The sequence below is a fragment of the Engystomops pustulosus genome, chromosome 6 (assembly GCF_040894005.1).
Source record: "Engystomops pustulosus chromosome 6, aEngPut4.maternal, whole genome shotgun sequence".
Taxonomy (NCBI): Eukaryota; Metazoa; Chordata; class Amphibia; order Anura; family Leptodactylidae; genus Engystomops; species Engystomops pustulosus.
Window position 1 is genome coordinate 40,073,984 of NC_092416.1, and position 21,852 is coordinate 40,095,835.

At 40.1% G+C, this 21,852-nt stretch overlaps 1 protein-coding gene and 1 long non-coding RNA gene across 3 annotated transcripts in view; one reads left to right on the forward strand and one right to left on the reverse strand.

Moving 5' to 3' along the window:
• LOC140134960 (uncharacterized) overlaps positions 1-21,852 on the forward strand; it is a 162,972-nt gene that overhangs the window by 128,094 nt on the left and 13,026 nt on the right. For both annotated transcript variants that reach the window (XR_011856434.1, XR_011856435.1), the window contains exon 2: positions 15,631-15,854. This is a non-coding gene — a long non-coding RNA (uncharacterized lncRNA). The remainder of the gene's footprint in view (positions 1-15,630; positions 15,855-21,852) is intronic.
• LOC140134956 (uncharacterized) lies at positions 535-21,751 on the reverse strand. Its single transcript, XM_072155802.1, has 8 exons — positions 21,667-21,751; positions 19,647-19,688; positions 17,993-18,127; positions 16,019-16,155; positions 15,285-15,483; positions 10,556-10,681; positions 6,769-6,902; positions 535-3,773 (listed from the first exon to the last, which is right to left on the reverse strand). The coding sequence occupies exons 2-8, from the start codon at positions 19,672-19,674 to the stop codon at positions 3,540-3,542; spliced, it is 993 nt and encodes a 330-aa protein (XP_072011903.1). The 5' UTR covers positions 19,675-19,688; positions 21,667-21,751; the 3' UTR covers positions 535-3,539.

Genomic DNA, 21,852 nt, shown 5'->3' on the forward strand with positions numbered 1-21,852 from the left:
TAAGGACAAGAGAGATGTGTTTGTCCTCACATCTATCCATGCAGATTACAGCACCCCTGTCTCTGTTAGAGGAACCAACGCCACAGTCCTCAAGCCAGTCTGCATACAGGAGTACAGCCAACACATGGGAGGGGTTGATCTAGCCGATCAAATGCTACAGCCATATAATGCGATCCGCAAGTCCCGCACTTAGTACAAAAAGGTTGCAGTGCATTTAGTGCAAACTGCATTGTATAATTCCTTTATCATTTACCGCAAGACCCGCCAACAAGTAAGATACTTGGCATATCAAGAACAAGTAATAAAGCAATTACTGTTCCCAGAGGGTGAAGAGGGTGCGAGCACATCCCATAATAGTCATGCCAGCAGAATTGTGCCAGGACAACATTTCCCATCTGAGATCCCCCCCACAGAAAAGAAAAGACGACCATACAAAAAATGCCGTGTGTGTTACAAGAAGGGAACACGCAAAGATACCGGTTATCAATGCGACACTTGCCCAGATAAGCCAGGGTTGTGCATCAAAGACTGTTTCCGCGCTTACCATACTTCCCTGGAATATTAATTTTATTGTTATTTTGTCATTTTTGTTATTTTTACATGATCCTGAACAAACATGCCCAAAATTTCATTGCAATGTTGGCCATTTACAAAGTGATATTATACCTAAAATTTAAAACCACATTTCATTTCATTTCATTATACCCCTAGAACCTAGATGAATACAGAAGGAACAAGTGTTCTTCACAACATATGCAAATAGATTTTGCCTGGGTTTAATTTTACTAGCACCAAAAACTTTCATAATACCCCTAGATGAATAATTTCTGCTTTCTGGGTGTTGTTTTCAATAAGGTTCACTTATGGTGGTGTTACATTATTCTGTTAGCTCAAATCTACTATAAGTGTGGAATGGGGCCTATAAGTCACTATTGCTTTATTCTGGAAACCTTTAAGGGTTTCGTTTCCAAAATGGGGTCACTTGTTGGGGTTTTTAACGGTTTCCATTCCCAAAATTCTTTGTAAATGAAAGGTGTGACATAAAACTTTCAGGAAAATTGAATCACTCATAACCAAATGGTGCTCGTTGGCGCTCTGTTCTGTGCCCTGCTATATGCCCTAAAAGCAGTTTACACCCACATGTGGGGTATTTCTGTGATCAGGAGGACTTGTGCAATAAAATGGGGTGTGTGTTTTTTGCTACAACCCATTGTAAATTTGTACATTTTAGGCCTAAATTAATATATTAGTGAAAAATTTTTTTTTTCAAAATTTGACTTCCATTTCTCTTTAATTCCTGTGAAACACCGAAAGGGTTAAAAAAAACTTCTAAAAGTGGTTTTGAAAAGCTGGATGGGAGCATTTCTGAAAATGAAGTCATTTGTGATGGTTTTTTTATTGCAAAGTCTTTTCAAAAGCCCTTTCTTAATTGCAATAGTCCATAAACACGGTTTCCAAATTTTCCTATAAATTGCTGTTACTATTGTAAGTCTGCTAACATCCTAGAAAAATGTAAGAATGTTTACAAATGTATTACAATATAATGCAGAGCTATGGTAAATGCTATTTATTAAGTAATTTGGATGGTAAGATTGTCTGTCTGAAAAAAAAACATGTTAAATTAGAAAAATTGCAGATTTTTTAGATTTTTTTGCTACATTTCCCCTTTTTTAACAAAAAACATGAATCATATCAACTAACATTTACCACTGACATAAAGCACAGTGTGTCAAGAAAAAACAATCTCAAAATAACACAGATAAGTTAATGGGGGTCATTTACTAAGGGCCCGATTCGCGTTTTCCCGACGTGTTACCCGAATATTTCCGATTTGCGCCGATTGTACCTGAATTGCCCCGGGATTTCGGCGCACGCGATCGGATTGTGGCGCATCGGCGCCGGCATTCGCGCGACGGAAATCGGGGGGCGTGGCCGAACGAAAACCCGACGTATTCGGAAAAACCGCTGCATTTAAGAACCGAAAATGTGTCGCTCGGGACCCGCTTACCTTCACTCAGACGGCCTCGGTGAATTCCGGCGCGTTAAAATGCTTTTCCTCGGCGGAGGAACTACCTTATTAAATCCCGGCCGGACCCGAATCCAGTGCAGAGAACCCGCCGCTGGATCGCGACTGGACCGGGTAAGTAAATGTGCCCCAATGTGTTCTGAAGTTATTATCAAACAAAATGATACATGTCAGGTCTGAAAAATAGGCTTGTGTCCTGAAGGCCATTTTAGGCTGTGTCCTTAAGGTGTTAAAACCATGCCAAACAAAACATCTAAAAAGTATCTAAAACACTAAATAAATGCTTTGAAATGCAAATCAGGGAAACATGCTTGTATATTTTGCTTATTTGTAACTGAAAGTTACTATCCTTTTTGTCAATAAGGTGTGAGCTTATACAATGCTGAATCTTCACTGATTTGACCACGTTTAACTTTTTTAATGAGAGAAATAAAAATATACGGTTGAATGTTTATTTAAAGGAAACCTGTCATCAGCAATTGGCCTGAGAAACCACTACTAGTATGTGTAATACATTCTAGTTTTTGCTTCTTTGGTCCAGTGTGATGGCATCATACAGAAAATCAACTTTGAGATGTCAATTGGTTGTGTAAAGTCAAGGAGGCGGAGAGAATTTAACACTGAAGTCAAGGTGGAGAACTCTGAATGCCTCCACTTCTGAGATTGACAGTGTGCATCAGTCTTCCGGAGATCTGGTTAGAGATGTCTCTGTATCAATTACAGTGAAGGGGACTTTGTGAGGAAGAGAGAGCTTGACTTCAGTGTTAAAATCTCCGCCTCCTTGACTTTATACAACCAATTCAAATCTCACTTTAAAGTTGATTTATTTTCTTGATGATACCACCACACTGGGTGATAAAAGAAACACAATCTGGAAGGTGTTCAGCTGCTTGGCAACAAACTGGTAGTGCTTTATTAGATCAATTTTTGCTGACAGGTTCCATTAAAAATTACCAACAGGAATAAGAAAGGGATGTCTGAAGGTTTTGTGCAGCTGTATAACTTACAATTCAAGGACAGGCAGAATAGTTAAAAATTTGAAGGGGGTTTGGGCTAAATTTATTGATAACCTATGTATAGAATAGGGCTCAATATCTCAGTTTGGGGGAGTTCTCTAAAACCCAATACATGATTCTCAACAGCTGATAATCAGAAAATGTAACAGGGAGCAGACAGCTCTGTTCTCTGATAAATGGTCAGACTCCATTACTGCAGATCCCGTCCCACTTATTTGAGCCAAGCTGCAGTGACTCTTTTAAGCCACTACACAGAGAATGGAGCTGTCTTATTCCTGTTCAATCTTTTATGTATCAGCTGCTTAAAACACTAGTGCTTAGATTCAGTCCCCCAAAATCTGATATTGAGAACCTATAATAAAGATACATAATAACTTTAGCTTAGGAAAACTCCTTAAATATCAACAGTTTAAAAAAATATAGGTACTGTGGATCAAAATTGTTGAAGTACAGATACATACATATGTGTACACTGCGGTATTGTTTCCCATCACATATCAGCTTTTTTCTATTAGTAAGAATCTCATCGTTTCATCAGTTTCCTCTTTCCGATATGGCTTGAGTATCAACTTTTTTCTAGGATCTTCATGGTTCCACGCGAGACAAAACTTTCCTGACTCAACATTCACGGATGACTCAAAACGGAAGCCATTGTCCCCATGCGAAAAATTTATCATATAGAAGATGAATTCACTGGTCTTTGTTGGTATCTCTTCCGGCAATTCACTTTGCTGTGCATAAAAAAATAAAACTTTATTAGCAAATTATGAACAGCAGTCACATGATATTCTGGTGCTTTGCAATTTTCAAGTGGTTGCTAACAGCCCCATGAGATATCCACATCTCCGTCCCTGGCCCCCATAGTCCTAATGGCAGTGATTTGTATATTTGGAGGGGTCTTTTTTTGACACATACAAAGAGATTCAGAGAAAGACGTTCTTCTTAAAAAGGTAGTAAATTCTTTATTTTATCTTGTTAAAATCCATACAGGGCAATAGATAGTTGGAAAGGCACATGAACAACCAGGCAAAGTCTACGCTTCTCAACATAATCTTACTCATGGCCCGATTACTGCAGATCACCTCCCACTTATTTGAGTAAGATGGCCATGAGTAATATTATGTCAAAACGCGTAGACTTTGCCTGGTAGTTGTTCATGTTTTAGTTAGTCATGAATAAGGATATTTAATATCCAAAACACGTAGACTGTTATTGCTGTTTGCATCCCTTGGCAATCATTCATTTTAACTATATGGAGGAAAGCCTTGAAATTTTATTTACTCTCCTGTTACATCCTTGGAAGCTGGATCAGGTTTTCCTTCTTTTTCTAAATTCCATTACTCTAAAACCGGAGTGATTGTTGCTCGGATAATTCCAGGTGCTATGAGCCACAATATCAGGATGAGCTGACTTCACGTTCTTTTTGCTATCTATTGCCCTGTATGGATATTAACAAGATGCAATAAAGAATTTATTACCTTTTTAAGAAGCACGTCTGCAGCGGGATCCGTCTTTCTCTGAATCTCTTTGTATGTGCCTGAAAGGCCAAGGCGATCTATCGCACAAACAAATCTTCAAATCTGTCCACTGAAGGAGGTGAGCTGACTTTCAATATCTTGTACAGGCAGTCCCCGGGTTACGTACAATATAGGTTCTGCAGGTTTGTTCTTAAGTTGAATTTGTATGTAAGTCGGAACTGTATACTTTATAATTGTAACCCCAGGCAAATTTTTTTTGGTGTCTATGACACTTGGATTTTAAAAATGTTGGATTGTCATAAGAACCAGGATTAATAATAAAGCTTCATTACAGACACCTGTGATAACTGTTATAGCTGTTTATTGTAGCCTAGGGCTAAAGTACAGTAAATTACCAACATACAGAGGTCCGTGTGTAACTAGGGGTCGTCTGTAAGTCGGGTGTTCTTAAGTAGGGGACTGCCTGTTTATGATTTTTTCTGTTACAGGGTTTACCACATAGCATAATATTTTTTTTTACTTTTAGATTTTGATACTTCAAGGATTATGGGACATAGTGATTATTTTTAACATTTTTTTCTAGGCCCCATAGATTGTTTGAACCTTTGGGAATCTGATCATATATATAATACATAAAAATTCAACTTTATTTAAGGAATATGTCATTATAATATGGATTGTGCCTTGACAGGTTCTCTTACAGATCGTTAAAAAATACTGTATATACTCGAGTATAAGCCGACCCGAGTATAAGCCGAGACCCCTAATTTCAACACAAAAAACTGAGAAAACCAATTGACTCGAGTATAAGCCGAGGGTGGGAAATGCGCTGGTTACAGCCCCCAGTATATAGTCTGCCAGCCCCTGTAGCATACAGCCTGCCCAACCCCTGTAGTAGGAAAAAAAATAACACTGTACTCATCTTTCCAACGTCCCCCATAGGTCCTCTTCTGTCTCAGACAGAAGAAGACCTACGGGTGTGCTGAAAAACTAGGCTTATACTCGAGTATATAAGGTAATAGGTAACATTTTATAGCTACGATCGATGTTAGCACCAATCAAGAGTATTAGTGGTTGTCTGCTACATAATACAGCAGTCACCTACCCTGGATGGAGAAGGCGCTACCTACACATGTTGAGAGCTTGTATCTATCCTTTAATGGAACACAAAGGACATATAGCAACATTTTCTTAACATTTTCTAAACGTTTTCAACTATTTAGAAATAAATCACCAAAATATACATAACTAAATTTAAAGCTTTATTCCAGTTAGCATATTTTTACATTATATATATTATGTATAATGTTCTAAGACTTATTTTTTTTTTTTACTTGTTCAGTATTTTATTTATTTGTTCAGCAAATTTGAGGAATTGCTCCATCTGGTGTGAGCTTAATCCATCAGAATTATTGTAATAATCCCCTTAAAGACAAGCTTATTTTCGGACAAGATATCAATAAAGTTGTAGGAGGGCTTGCTTTTTGCAGTTTGATTTTAAGTTTTACCAGTTATAGAATTTATTGTTGAACTTTAAGCAAGTTATATACTTATAGGTATAATAACTTTATTGAACATGCTATAAAGATGGATGGATCTACCCTCCTGTGTCTGAATGTGTGCTTTTTTGCCAATTCAGGTCAATATTTAACTCTTCTCTAAATTGTCTACTATTATGTCCCCTTTTCTGTAGCCACTTTGTTATACAGACAGATAACAGAAGAATGGGCCTACATAAAAACTATCATGAGGGGGCTACAAAAAAGGGGCCACTATAAAGATGGGCTACATAAAAGGGGGCACTATAAAGGGGGAACAAAAAATGGGTAGCTGCAAGAAAGGGGTATTTTAGTTTGTGTGCTGCAAGAATTAGGACATTATATGGGTTGTGATTAAATATAAAGTATTTCGGTGGCACACCATTTTTTTTTCCAGGGGCCATGGTCAAGGGATTACGAGACCCGGGAAAATTTGGGTGCAGCCAGTTCCTGAATATATAAAAAGGTTGGCGACCACTGCTTATAAGAAATGGAACTTTACGATAGAGGTAATCGCTGGCTTTGATCCCCACTCCGACTCCTTGCATGCACCTAGCATAGTACTTGCTGCGAGTAGGGGGACCAGTTGTGCATAAATTACCCCATGATTGAGCCCTGTCAATTCACTTTGTAATTAAACATGTTCTATCTTATTCAATGAAGGCCAGGACAAAGAGTCAGGTATTATATAGTAAAGGCTTTGGTCTTACCTTAAGAATTACAGAGTCTTTTCTCGCACAGAGGAGGTAATTCTTCTTATTCACTTGGCAGCTGATTACAACTGGCAAACTGTTAGCTGGACTTGTATCTCTGTATGTGGTCAAATAAAACACCGCCTTTTCATCTGTATAATAAAAAAACCATGGAAATATAAAATAAGATTAAAAAAAACATTTTTAAAGGGTTGTTGGATTGGCTGCAGGTTGAGGGAAATCACAGCGATTTACTGTAGCAGCATAGAGGATTAATGAAAATCCGCTCCCCGATGCCGCTATACAAAACCTGCTATGGTAACTTAGTTGTGGAAGGGGCTATTTTATGTTAAGTGATGAGATCTCAAACCAGTGTACCATAGTGCTCCAAGTCCAATTACAATCCTGGACTATAAACTCATTTTTCCCAATCCTGCTACAACATACAAAGGTATGGCTACACGGGTCTCCAGAGCCGCTACCTAACACTTTAAATCTGCAGCAGGTTAATTATTGGTGGGGATTCAGAGAACAGAACTCTGACAGCCCCACCAAAGGGAAATTTCTGCTTGAAACCAGCAAATCTGTCCCTTCTGTCTTGGGCCATAGACAATAATAATAATGTGTGTTCATATTCATCTTCTAACAAAGACTCAAATTAGGATTCTAGACAAACTGAGGTTAGAGGCATCCTGCTAGCAAAGGAGTGAGACGTGCGGCATGTAAGCTACACTAAATCTTGCAAAAATCCGAACTTTCCTGCTTCATCTTACCTCTGCACTGCCCCCACTGAGTGCCCGTACCCCCCAGCTGCCCTGTTGAGGGGGAATACCGGGGATCTGCCCCCAGAATTGTTGCCGGGGCTACCCCAGGGTGTGCTCCGGTACTGGACCTTCCATTGTCAAGATACCTCCTCCAGTTAATATCTCCAGTGTGAGACCCTCTTGGCTGGACAAGCTGCTGCAGATGGCATATTAGGGCCCTGCTCCCTATGCTGCTTATTGGAGGTTTTAAGATAGTGTCACTCTGCTACATCCACAGCCCACCCGTAGGCATTGCTTTAGTGTCACAGGGAACTCTGCTACATCTAAAGCTCTCTCCAGCTATTGCTATAGTGCAGTGATGGCAAACCTTTTACAGGCTGAGAGCCCAAACTACATCCAAAATCCACTTATTTACCATGAAGTGCCAGCATGGAATTTTATACCTTAACTTACTGTTACCTGTTCTTCCACATCTTTCAATTGTATCGGCCGCCTGAGGCCACCAATATAGTTGACAGAAGGAACCAAATTTAGACTATTGTTGTAGCTTCTTTACAGGGTCTCTCTGTACAGGAAGAAATGGTGGGTCCAGCAAGATGACCTCCAAAGATAATGCAGTTATGTCAACACATTCTTACTTTCCCCACAGGTGCAAACACCCAATAAAGTGTCCCTTTAAAATAGCGCTGAGAGCAGCATCTCTTAAGTTGCAGATTCAGTGTTTGGTGAATTCTGTCCTTGGGCAATGCCCTGAGTGCCCGCAGAAAGGGCTCCGAGTGCCACCTCTGGCACCCACGCCATAGGTTCGCCATCACTGCTATAGTGTCACAGTACACTCTGCTACATCTACAGCTCTCTCCAGCTATTGCTATAGTGTCACAGTACACTCTTCTACATCTACAGCTCTCTCCAGCTATTGCTATGGTGACACAGTTAACCCTGCTACATTGAGCTTTATTACATTATTCGCTCTCTGACTATGTGGACATACTGATCGGTAGAGCTGTGCTACGTAGGCCTTCTGCATGGGCCCTAAATCAGCACCCAAAAAAGTGGTGGCCGGGGACTCTAAAACCTCCACAGTGAGTCTGCCAAGCCATATGCAACATGAGGGGAAATCTGCGGCAGCAAACTCTGACACCCAAAAGATCATGGCGGCCATCGCTGCGTGTCAGGCTTCTCTCACTATGAAAATTGACCATGTCCAAGAGGATATTCACCTCCTGCGGTGTGATATTAATAAAATACAAGATAGGACGTCCAAGGTTTAGCGCCGATTGGGAGATGTGGAGGACTCCAAATTCTAGAGAGCAGATGGTCCAGACCTTGTTGCGACAAGTTAAAGTCCTACATGAGCGGGTGGAAGACACTAAGAATTAAGAAAACAATTAAGGAAGTGTTCCCTCAGTGTTTTGTGGTGGAGCACGCTCAATGCAACGTTATACCTAATTGGAGCTCTTCCTCCAAACCAGTTTGTAGGGAGTAATAGCTACTAGAGACTCACATCTTGTGACAGATCTTCTATTTAGAGGATCTTCTCTCTGTAAGATTGTGAAGTCTCCTTGATATGGTGTAGATAGGTACACCTCCCGTAAGGTTCACGTATAATTAAATTTATTTCTAGTTCATGGGATTTAGGCCCAACCGGGTTTTTTGGGGATGCAGGTTGTGTATAAGGTACGTGTGAGATTGTCCGTTATGTATGTTCGTAAGGATGAAGTGTGGATGAGGCTATATGAGTTGGATTGGATGCTGGGAGCTGTTCCTTCCTCTACTATCTTCTACATTTACACATTATGGCTGGATGTAAAATAGTCTCCTGGAATGTCTGGGGTCTGAATTGTAAGATCAAGAGAGCTCTTGTATTTAACTTTCTCAGAACACATAATCCAGACTTTTCAGGCGACACACCTGAGGAGTTAGAGGATATTAGCCTTGAACAGACCATGGATTGGACACTCGTATCATTCCATGTACTCGATTCATGCAAGGGGGGTATCGATCCTAGTGAGTAAATCTCTTCTCCATACATTATTCTAGGTGATTTCAACATTACTCTAGACCCGATAAAGGGTCACCTCCATCTCTTTCCCAGGCATGATAAGTCCCAAGTCTGCTCCCCTTCGGTGTGCCTTCTGGGCCTGGTAGGGCCATTCTTCAGGCTAAATTTGAGAGAGCTTTGTTCAGACTGCTAATGTCCTATGGCAGGAAGGTTATTTTGCTGAATTGGAAGCCTCCAAAGCTCCTCACTTTAGACAAATGGATCTCGCTGATTATTGTAGAACTTCCAATTTCTAAACTCACGTACACGGCCAGAGGTACTACGGATCATTTCTCTTCGATCTGGGATGTGTGGGTGAAAGCCCAGACTGCTTTGGGAGTGTAGGAGGAATAGCTCCTTGTGTGTGAGGTGTGAATTGTTGGGTGAATGTGTGCTCTCCACTTTGGCGAGGGGGTCCCTTTTATGGGGAAGCTGTCTCTCTGTTGTTGCATCACTGGCTGATGCAATTATCCTATGTTGATATTTCCATGCTGATAGCCTAATGTCCATGATTGTACTTTGCACTTCCCTGAGGCGGATGTTTGCCTTTGTGCACCGTTGTATTCTTGAGAAATGAAAATAAAGTCTTTAAAAAAAAACATTTGATATTAGAGAATAAAGCAAAGTACTTAAAGGGGAATCCTACGTACAGCACATAAAGAGTCCTAGACTTATCTCTGGTTATGCGCTTAGGACACTGAGGATAGCACATCTCCCTAAATTGTGCAAGTGCTCTGAAGTAAGGCATACTCCTCCTTTAAAAACATAAACTGCTTAAGACAAGTGCAGAATTGTTCTCCAGCTGATGAAAGAAAACTAATATAACTACAGAATGAAGTGACTGGTGAACTGAAATGACCAGTTATGGGGGCCTTAACTGCCCCGCTATAAGAATATGCTGTTACGGTCATCCAAACATGGTGAGGATTCCCTATATATGTTTCTGATTTATCTCAATCAATTCAATGTTTAAGCCAACAGAAAACATGATTATACAAACCTGTTTCAGGATTCTTTGACTCAAAAGTGGCAATAGACTCTTCTGGGAGGGCAATGAGGAAGTCCTTGTTACTATTCTGTAAATAATGTGACGTTCGTTTCTTTGTTCCTTTGAAGGCCAGCATGGCTGATGTTTCAAAAAAAAAGACAAATTAGAAATAGTTCAAATACATAGGGGGGTTATGTGTCATCAGAGTGGCTCCTTGTGACAGTTCTATGTATGTCTTTGGGGTTCAGCTGCCGTTAGAGTGGCTTTGGCCCTTGATAATTCTGCTGGCAGTGTCTTACGCTATGTTGGTTGTTTGCAACAGTCACATAATAAAAAAACATCAAAAGTTGCAGAACATAAATGGAAAGTCACAAATCATGAATTCAGTCCAATTGTCTTTGCAAATAATGAATTTGGTGTAAGCGGGGTCTGTGACAAGGTGACTTTGCACTGTCCTATGTCCATTTGGCGCAGCGGAAAGTTGCAAAACAGCATTTCTACCACAACTTTGCCAAATCAATGCCAAACATAGAGAAAAAAACTATGATAAATTACCCCCATAAACGCCATTTAATACGTATGCTTCAAGAGTCTTACTAATAGCTAATGGTTGTTACAGTGGTCACCCCTTTCATTAGCAACCCGTGATGGAACGGATTTTTTAGTTGAGTCTAAAAGCAGGGCCTGTTTGGTTTGCTAGTAGTCACGAGTCAAAATACATTATATTAGTAAAGTATTCAATGATGGAACATATGATCCAGTAATCTAGCCTCCAAAAATATTTTAAAATATAATGCCAGAATATTGTAAAAGTCATGAGATATGCCCCCCCCCCATTGTGTTTTTTAAACTGTTCATATAACAAGGTAACATTTTTTGTGAAAAGTAAAGGGGGAGATTTACCAAAAGTTTTAAATCTCTTCTAGTTGCCTATATAAACCAGAACTCAGCTTTAATTTTATAAACATCTTTGGGGAAAATGAAAGGTTTAGCTTCATAGTGCAAGCCCCCAGGTATTCTATAGTACACCCCGGCTTCATAGTGCAAGCCCCCAGGTATTCTATAGTACACCCCGGCTTCATAGTGCAAGCCCCCAGGTATTCTATAGTACACCCCGGCTTCATAGTGCAAGCCCCCAGGTATTCTATAGTACACCCCGGCTTCATAGTGCAAGCCCCCAGGTATTCTATAGTACACCCCGGCTTCATAGTGCAAGCCCCCAGGTATTCTATAGTACACCCCGGCTTCATAGTGCAAGCCCCCAGGTATTCTATAGTACACCCCGGCTTCATAGTGCAAGCCCCCAGGTATTCTATAGTACACCCCGGCTTCATAGTGCAAGCCCCCAGGTATTCTATAGTACACCCCGGCTTCATAGTGCAAGCTCCCAGGTATTCTATAGTACACCCCGGCTTCATAGTGCAAGCCCCCAGGTATTCTATAGTACACCCCGGCTTCATAGTGCAAGCCCCCAGGTATTCTATAGTACACCCCGGTTTCATAGTGCAAGCCCCCAGGTATTCTATAGTACACCCCGGCTTCATAGTGCAAGCCCCCAGGTATTCTATAGTACACCCCGGCTTCAAAGTGCAAGCCCCCAGGTATTCTATAGTACATCCCAGCGTTCATAGAGCAAGCCCCCAGGTATTCTATAGTATACCCCGGCTTCATAGTGCAAGCCCCCAGGTATTCTATAGTACACCCCGGCTTCATAGTGCAAGCCCCCAGGTATTCTATAGTACACCCCAGCTTCATAGTGCAAGCCCCCAGGTATTCTATAGTACACCCCGGCTTCATAGTGCAAGCCCCCAGGTATTCTATAGTACACCCCAGCTTCATAGTGCAAGCCCCCAGGTATTCTATAGTACACCATGGCTTCATAGTGCAAGCCCTCCAGGTATTCCATAGTACATCCCCGGCTTCACTATGCAAGCCCTCAGGTATTCCATAGTACACCCTGGCTTCACTGTGCAAGACCCCAGGTATTCTATAGTACATCCCCCGGCTTCACTATGCAAGCCCTCCAGGTATTCCATAGTACACCCCGGCTTCACTGCAAGTCCCCCATGTACTGCGCAATCACAGCTTGACTTGGAGCCACGGGAGGGGAGACACCGGTGTCGGATCTGCAGATGTCACTCCTATGTGCCCTATTGAGGCCACACATTGCTAATATCAATTCTTAGAAGAAAAAGTGATCAGCAACTCCACCTCGTGTGAATAAATAAACTCCTTTATTTGTTCTTTTTCTTTAAAATCCCGTGTCGCCTGTGCAACCTATTGTTGCGGGCCTTGATTCTTTGAATGAGAGATTGGGAGAATGGCTGAATGCTTGGCCTCAGACATTAGTTTGCAGATGTTTTGTCATGTTGGACAATAGTGTTGTCCAATAGTGTTGGATTCGAAATGTATTTGGATTACGAGTGATATTGAATCACTGTATACTTGCATTCCCCATAAACTGGCTAGTGTTGCGATTTCCTATCATTTGGATAGATACACTAATTATTCTAGGGAGACAAAGGACTATTTGCTGATGGTTCTTCAATACCTTCTTTGTTCAACATTTAATGGAAAAGTTTACATGCAACGTAGAGGAGCAGCCATGGGGGCTAAGTTTTCCTTGTCTTTGGCTAACCTCTACATTGCATGGTGGGAAGAAAGCTATATTTGTTTTCTTTCTAATCCTTTTGCAGACAGTATAATATGGTATGGTCGTTATATGAACTACATACTATCGTTATGGTCGTCCAACAGTGACCTTATCAAAAATCTTTTGGAGTATTTTAACAATAATCCGTTGGGTCTATTCTTTACATATGATTGGGACCGAGTTTCTGTCAATTTTTTGGATTTAACATTGACTACCGTGGGTAATAATATTTCCAGAAGATCATATAGGAAACCTAAGGTAGGTAATGCTATACTCCACTGAACATCTTGTCATGCTAAACATACTATGAAATGTGTCCCAGTAGGAGAGAGGCTTAGGGCTAAAAGAAACTGCTCCAACTCTGAAAGTTATAAAATAGAGAAGAATAACATTTCCCGCTTATCTGCTAGTAAATATCCAAAGTGGACAGAGAATATTAGTGATAAACGCGATCAAGGAATTCTGTTACAGACAACGAATATTGCAAGTGTTTCACACAAATATAAAAATAGTAATATTGGTCCTACTTTTGTTACCACTTACAGTGCAGAATTGAATAAGATTCCTAATATCGTATCTAAATATTTGCCAATTTTACAAGAAGATGACAAGTTAAAAAATATATTTGCATCAGGTTGTAGATTTTCTACAAGAAAAGCCCCCCACACTAGGTACTGGGGGTCATTTACTAAGGGCCCGATTCGCGTTTTCCCGACGTGTTACCCGAATATTTCCGATTTGCGCCAATTTTCCCTGTATTGCCCCAGGTTTTTGGCGCACGCGATCGGATTGTGGTGCATCGGCGCCGGCATGCACGCGACGGAAATCAGGGGCGTGGCCGAAAGAAAACCCGATGGATTCGGAGAAACCGGCGCATTTTTAAAAAAAAAAGGGTCGCGGGACACGCACTTACCTTCACCAAGTATAGGATGGTGCAATCTCGGCGGATTTCAGCGCAGCAGCGACACCTGGTGGACATCAGAGGAACTGCCTTAGTGAATCGCCGGAAGAACGGAATCCACCGCAGAGAACACGCCGCTGGATCCCGAATGGCCCGGGTAAGTAGATCTGCCCCACTATATTGTCAACCAGCCAAATTGAACAAAAAAAGTCCAAACGAAATACGTGGTTAAATTTGACTGATTTTCATAAGTGTTGTTCAAGACAGTGTATAGTGTGCCCATTTGCCAACAAAATTAGTAACACGACTTCTCCAATAGACAACAAGATTTATCCGATAAAATCATTTATGAATTATAATTCATGCAACATAGTTTACAGAATTGACTGTTCTGCATGTAATCTTATACATATATCGGATGTACGACACGAAAGTTGAAGAAGCGCATTGGAGAACATATTAGTGATGTTTCAAATGTTAATAAAAGAAATGTCTCCAGCATTGAAAGGGTGTGTTTTCCTTTGAGAGGTGGAGACAATAGACGATGTCTATTAAATAGGGAAGGTTTTTGGATTTTGTTATTAAATATCATTGTTCCTCACGGTCTGAATGTAAGGAATGACTTGATTTTTATATATTGAATGTCTATATGTTGGATTTCAGGTTGTATATACGTAATTGGGGGAATTGACGTGAGCCCAATCTTGGCTTATATATACCCATACATTCCTATGTATTATCATCTATGATTACACATTAACACTCGACACACGTAAGATTTCTTCTGTTGTCATGCTATTGTCAACAGATTTCTTCTGTTGTTTAAACAAAAAGAACGAATGAAGAAGTTTTTTTGTTCACACGAGGTGGAGTTGCTGATCACTTCTTCTTATAAGAACTTGCATCTACCTGTGCTGCTAGCACGCCGGCTCTAAGATCGTGCACTCTCAGGTGAGCTGGACTATGTCATTTGAACTATGCAATGCTCATATACAGGTCAATTTAGAACTGTGGACCCTAAACCACAGGTTCATATGGATCCCAAATCGCCCTGGCAAGTCCTCGTTAAAGTTATAATCATGACAACTTACCGGTTTATTATAAATAGAGCTTACATAAAAATATTTTTTTAAAAATTCTAATTTTATTATACCAGTGTTCCAAATAAACACACATTGAATGCTTACCCACTGTAATTTCTGCAGTTTTGTCTGATTTATCTCCATAATAAGGCTTTAGAATCAGATCGCGGCCATCTTCACTGCATGCAAGGTAAAATCCACTCATTACTGAAGGCTCAAAAACTGTGGCTTCTGAAAAGGAATTTCTTTTGTAGAAGATAAATTCACTTGTCTCTGATGTGATTACTTTCGGCAATTCACTTTCCTGTGAATGAAACTTTATTAGTCATGATCTGTGGTCAAACATTTTTTGTCTTATGATGACTTTCTGTTAGTAATGTAACAGCTTCTGGCCTTTTGACCGCATACTTTTCGGAAGTTTTGTCTAATGAATCAATATTAATCATTCTAGAAATTTTTGAAGAAGAGTGAAGAAATCTAACTGATGATGAGTATATTTGATGGGGAGCTATCGAGAATACTAGTTCTCTTCATCAGATATGATGTTAACATGTAAACGTAGCCGGCTACGGCTAGACGAACCACAGGAGTGCACGAAACGGTCCGTGGCCGACGAATATGCCTTGCCACACCTCCCTGTCCTATGATTAACATTAAATAAAGAAGAACTATTGGGTGAGTGCCGCATCTTTTATCTTCCTTTTTACATCAGAAAGTTAACACCCGCTTGTCAAATTATTTACTGTTGAGGTTATTCCACCTCAAACATATAATCACTGCTGTTGCATAAATATTTCAGGACAAATACATGAAAGTATTGACAACAGACTTGTTCTTACCTTAAGAATAACCAAATTGTTTTCTATACACAACAGGTAATTTTTGTTGCCTATTTTGCAGGTAATGGCTACTGGCAAATCCTCCCCATTGCCAGTAACCTTTTTGTATGTGTTCAGGAAGAATGTTGCTTGATCCGCTAAAATAGACAAATAAATTATCAGTATATGAACGGAGGGATGTACCAATTTGTATCACTTCTATGAGCTGATCAGCAAACACACCACTGGAACTGTAGAGCTTGAAGAACACAGCTCCATCCACTGTTCAGTGGCCATGCTAGGTGCTGCATTTTATCCTCCATTGACTTCTAGTTAAACAAGTTCCCCACAAATAATCAGTTGCTAAGAAGGCTACTTCTACAGGTTAAAAGCAAAGTATATAGTGATAGACGAGAGGTCAGATATCAAAAATAATAGTCTTAAATTGGTTATCTTAAAAGTAGTGAATAAGGGGGCTCAGCACCTTACTGAGGTGTGACATGTGAAATGTCCAAAGAAGACCCTCCAATTAATATAATGTCCAGCAGGGTGCCTCTATTAATAAAATGCCCAGCAGAGTGCTAAATTAATAAAATGTCCAGCAGAGTGCCCCATTAATATAATCTCCAGCAGAGTGCCCCATTAATATAATCTCCAGCAGTGTGCCCCCATTAATAATATGTCCAGCAGAGTGCCCCATAAATAAAATGCTCAGCAAAATGCCCAATTAATAAAATTTCCAGCAGAGTGCCCCATTAATATAATCTCCAGCAGTGTGCCCCCATTAATAAAATGCCCAGCAAAGTGCCCCCATTAATATAATGTCCAGCAGTGTGCCCTCATAATGTTCAGCAGAGTGCCCCCATAAAGTGCCCGCATTAATATAATGTCCAGAAGAGCGGTCCCATTAATAAAATGTCCAGCAAAGTGCCCCCATTAATACAATGTGCAACAGTGTGATCCCATAATATCCAGCAGAGTTCCCCCATTAATATTATGTCCAGCAAAGTGCCCATATTAATAAAATGTCCAGCAGAGTACCCCATAAATCAGTAATGGCAAACTTTTTAGTTACCGAGTGCCCAAACTGCAACTCCAACCCCCCTCATTTTTCGCTAGGTGCCAACCAAAAAATTAATGCAGTAACTTATTGCTCCCTGTTCTTCAGCAACATTCAATTATACTGGCCTCCTGAGGAAACCAACATAGTAGAAAGGAGTGAAAATTTGCATCATTGTAGCTTCTTTCCAGTGTCCCTCTGTGCACAGAGAATCATGGGCCCAGCAGAAGGTCCTCTGAAGATAATTCGGCCCTGTCTACTCATTCTCCCTCTTCCTACAGTCCCAAGTAGCCAAGTACTTATCACTTTAAAATATCACTGAAAGCAGCATCTTTAAAGTTGCTTGGAACTGCAAGAAATTTCTGTCTGGTGTGCTTGGGCGATGGCCCGGGTGCCCACAGCAAGAGCTTGGAGTGGCACCTCTGTCATAGATATTATGTCGAGCAGAGATCCCCTCTTAGATATAATGTCCAGCAGAGTGCCCCTTAAAAAAAAAAATTAGTACTCACGCTCAATACTCTGGCGCTGACCCCCGGCTTCCTCTTCTCCCCACAGCACCTCTAGGGTTCCCGGCCAGGCACGTCTATGTGATCTACTGGCACAGAACTATGATGTCAGCATGAGGGACACTGCCACCTCATACTTTCTGTGCTAGCAGATCACAGAGACGTGAATGTCCCGGCAAGGAGAGATGCTTTGTGGAGAAAAGGACACCAGTGGTCAGCGCTGGAGGGTGAGTACTAACTTTATTTTTTTTAATATACTCCAGTGTTAGCCAAGTGGGGCTTTTTCAGCACAAAAATTGTGGTGAAAAATTCAGCTTATACTCAAATATATATGGCAATTATCCTTTAACCATGCCAACACAAGGCCAAAATTTGCATAATCTTCATGTTCTATACATTTTGTTATAAGTTATTTTTTTTCTAAGTTACCTATTAGATGAGAATCTGATTTAAAAGTGGGAGTGGTCTCTCCTCTCTGAACAGTCAGAATATCTTTCTGGAAATTCCTAATAACCACTTTTGTTTTCCCATCTAGAATAAATCCATTTGTTCCCACGGAAGGACCTGTAGTTAAATAATAGAAATATGAATTAGAATAGTTTACAACAAACATTTTATCAAGATAGAGATAGAGAAGTAGAGACCCAATCACAACACCTCTCAATTTTCATTCTCTGCATTACCAGGTGAGGCAGGGCCCTGGCAGGGTAAATGTTCATGGACAGAGATCACATGACCCTCCATCTACAGCCATCTTATGGACAGAAATGTTTGGCTGATGATGTAGACAGGAGGCTTCACTTTATATATCAAAAAATTGGTGCAGAACTTTTAATGGATGTATACAGTATTGGTAAATTATCTAATATCCTGCCCCATCTCATAGCCTTAGCTGTGGGAGAGATGGTGACACATGTGTGGCTTTCACCATTAACTTGCAAAGGAGCTCAAAAAATAGCCAAGCTGGCAACCTTGGCTATTTATATGTCCTTTACAAGTACAGGCAATACCCCGGGTTACGTACAAGATAGGTTCTGTAGGTTTGTTCTTAAGTTGAATTTGTACGTAAGTCAGAACTGTATGTTTTATCATTCTAACCCCAGCTAGGAATCTTTTTGGTCTCTGTGACAATTGGATTTTAAAAATGTTGGATTGTCATAAGCACCAGGATTAACAATAAATCCTAATTGCAGACACCTGTGATTTGTAGCCTGGGGCTAGAGTACAGTAAAATACCAATATCCAGGGGGTCCTTTGTAAGTTGGGTCATCTTAAGGAGGGGACCGCCTGTAAATGGAACAATTTCTCCCTTCAATGAGGCCAGGGGATAAGGGGTCAGAAATAGAATTCTGGACATTTTGAAATATCCTTTTTATTTAAAATTTTTAAAAAAAGAAAAATATTACAATTATATATTTTTTTCTTAGTCCTGTTATGTGCCTCCTAAAATAAGGACAGATAAAATAAAACCTTATAACTTTAATATTGTGGTGAACATAATAGCAAACCTCGCAGAAAAAAAGTACTGCACATCAAAACCAAACATTTGCTGTTTTACAAATTCCCTACATGGTGCCATCTAAAAACCCAAATAACCCCTGCTTTAAATTTGTTGATGTTGAACTAAAAATAAGGCCAGTTCAAACCTACATCTGAGCTTTCCATTGTGTTCTCCAAATAAAGAGAAACTATAAATGAAAGGTCTTCCATTCACCATCCATTCTAAGTAGACTATAATGGACCTTCCATTGTTAATAGAAGAAAAAGAGACTTGGGCAGCAACACTATTTTTTCTGCTATTAATAAGAAATCCATAATGGACCTACCAAACATAGGTGTGAACATATCCTAAGGACCTACCAAACATAGATGTGAACTTAGCCTAAGGTCAGCTACACCAGAATTTACTCCATCCCTCTTTCACAAACTAGGTACGCCATGTACTCCCAGTCTCAGAATAACCATTTTTTTTTAACATAGAACTGAATCACTTGTTTCCTGAATGTAAACACGTTCCCATTTTCTTCCTTATTTCCAGAGGAACTTGCCTAATTTCTATTCCCTAAAACTTTTACAAACTTACCATTTTTAGATAGAAAAAATCCTTCCATCTTCTTGAAAGAATCTGAAAGACACACAAAACTCTGAATCAATTCAATTAATACACAAAAATGTTTCAATATACACTGGAAATCAAAATTAGAGAGCAATAAACGATCACTTGATTTTTGGCAAAATAATGTAATCTCCATTGATCAACATTCAAAGGTTTTTTTGTAAGGGCTACATCATGGCACTAGAACAGTGTTTTACAAAGTATACAAAAGTATCAACATAAAACATTTATTTAGCAAAAAATGTGATGATCATAATTAGAGAACAGCAATGACTGTAACACAGAGAAAGATTATAATTTCAAGGAGCTGCTTTATCCATTTAGGACGGGGCATTGTCCTACATGAAAATTAATGGCTGGTTGAGTTGTGAAAGCAAGCAAGGAATCAAGCCTTGTTGAACAAGATTCTGAAATACAATTGCATTCACTGTGCTTTGCAGCTGTATTAGAGTTTTAACACTTGCTGCAGAAAACATTCCTCAAACCATGACATTCCTCTACAACCTTTCACTGACTTCTGTGCACACTTTGAGTTCAGTTTTTACGCAATTTGTTGACGAACAAATATGTTGCTTTCATTGCTAAAATGAACTGTGAAGAACATCTCCTCTGTCCACACAACATGCTCCTCAGCAAAGGCTAGTCTACAGGTCAGTTTAGGATAGCATCCAATATAGCCCAAAATATTAGTAAACTCATACATGGTTGGGAGCCTGTGACATGAAGATCCCAATTGCCCGTATCCGGTTCAATGCAGCAGTAAAAAATTGCAGCAGCACTCCAAAGGTAATTAAATCAATCAAAATGTTTTGACCAGAAGGTCTTTATCAAACACCAGAATAGTCTAGATTTTTCATTCTTTCTGCTAATGATAGATTTGGTCACTGCAGAGTGGGCTTTCAGTCCAAATGCTCTTAAATGTTGTGACACTGTATGACGAGATGGATCCTCACCCTCTTTAGCGCTGAACTGGTGAGCAAATCCAGCTGCAGTGTTAAACCGTTTACCCATGGAGATTATATACATTATCCTGTCCTCTCTTTCATTAACTTTCAAGGAAGACCAGCCTTCTTGGGGTTTTTGAATGGGTTTGTGATTTTATAAAGATGCAATATTCTGGAAATCAAAAACTACAAACTATCACCTTCTCTTGCTGTGGCTGATAGGGTCACCCCTTTGGCTTTCATGAGGACAACCTGCTGTTGGAGTGCTTCAGTCACTTTGGAATGGCCCAACATTTTTGCAAAGGAAATTAGCACCAGCTACCAGATTAACACCAATAATTTGCAGTTACCCGAAAGTGTTCACTAATTTTAAACAGTATCTTTTACAATTATCTTATTTACATTTTTATTCTGTGGTTTAGAATATATACAATCTATGAAAAAATCTTATAGTGACAATGACCTTGACATTTGGAAAATTGTTAGCAGTAATGGCAAACCTTTCATAGACAGAGTGCCCTTGCAGCCAAGGATGTGTCACTTTAAAATAGCACTGAGTATGGCACATCCTCACTGTCTTGGACCACAGGAGGAAGCCTCTCTGCCAAACTCTGTGCTGGGTGAAGTACTGGGCGTCCACAGAAAGGGCTCCGAGTGCCACCTCCGGTACCCGCACCATAGGTTTGCCACCACTGGTCTATAGCATTCAATCAAAGCTCAGAGCTCACAATAATTACTTGTGGCAAAATAGAAGCTGAGCTGTGATTGGTTGCCAACTGGCACAACAGCAGCAGACAGTGGCTCCTGTATATCGTGGTTAGTAAATGTATTTTGAAAATCGAGGGTTAAAAATTTCAGCTTAAAACCGACTCTATGACGTTCACACAGAGAGCGGCTGAGTAAAATTTGGTGATGGTAAATGCGATGGTGCAGATTACTTTACCGGACATACACACACATACATACACACACACACACATACACACATACATACATACACTCAGCTTTATATATTAGATTGTAGTGAACATTGTTTTGCTTACCCCTGAGTAAGAAGCTGGAGCTAGTAGTCTTAGTATATGGGTTAGAAATGCACACATTTTATTACCAGACTCTCTTTTATCTGTCAGCATATGGTAATAATAGGTGTTTCCACATTGGGCAACAATTATATTGCTGTCTAATTACAATACCCCCACGTTAGTTTCTTGCCAATGAGCTTTGCCGAG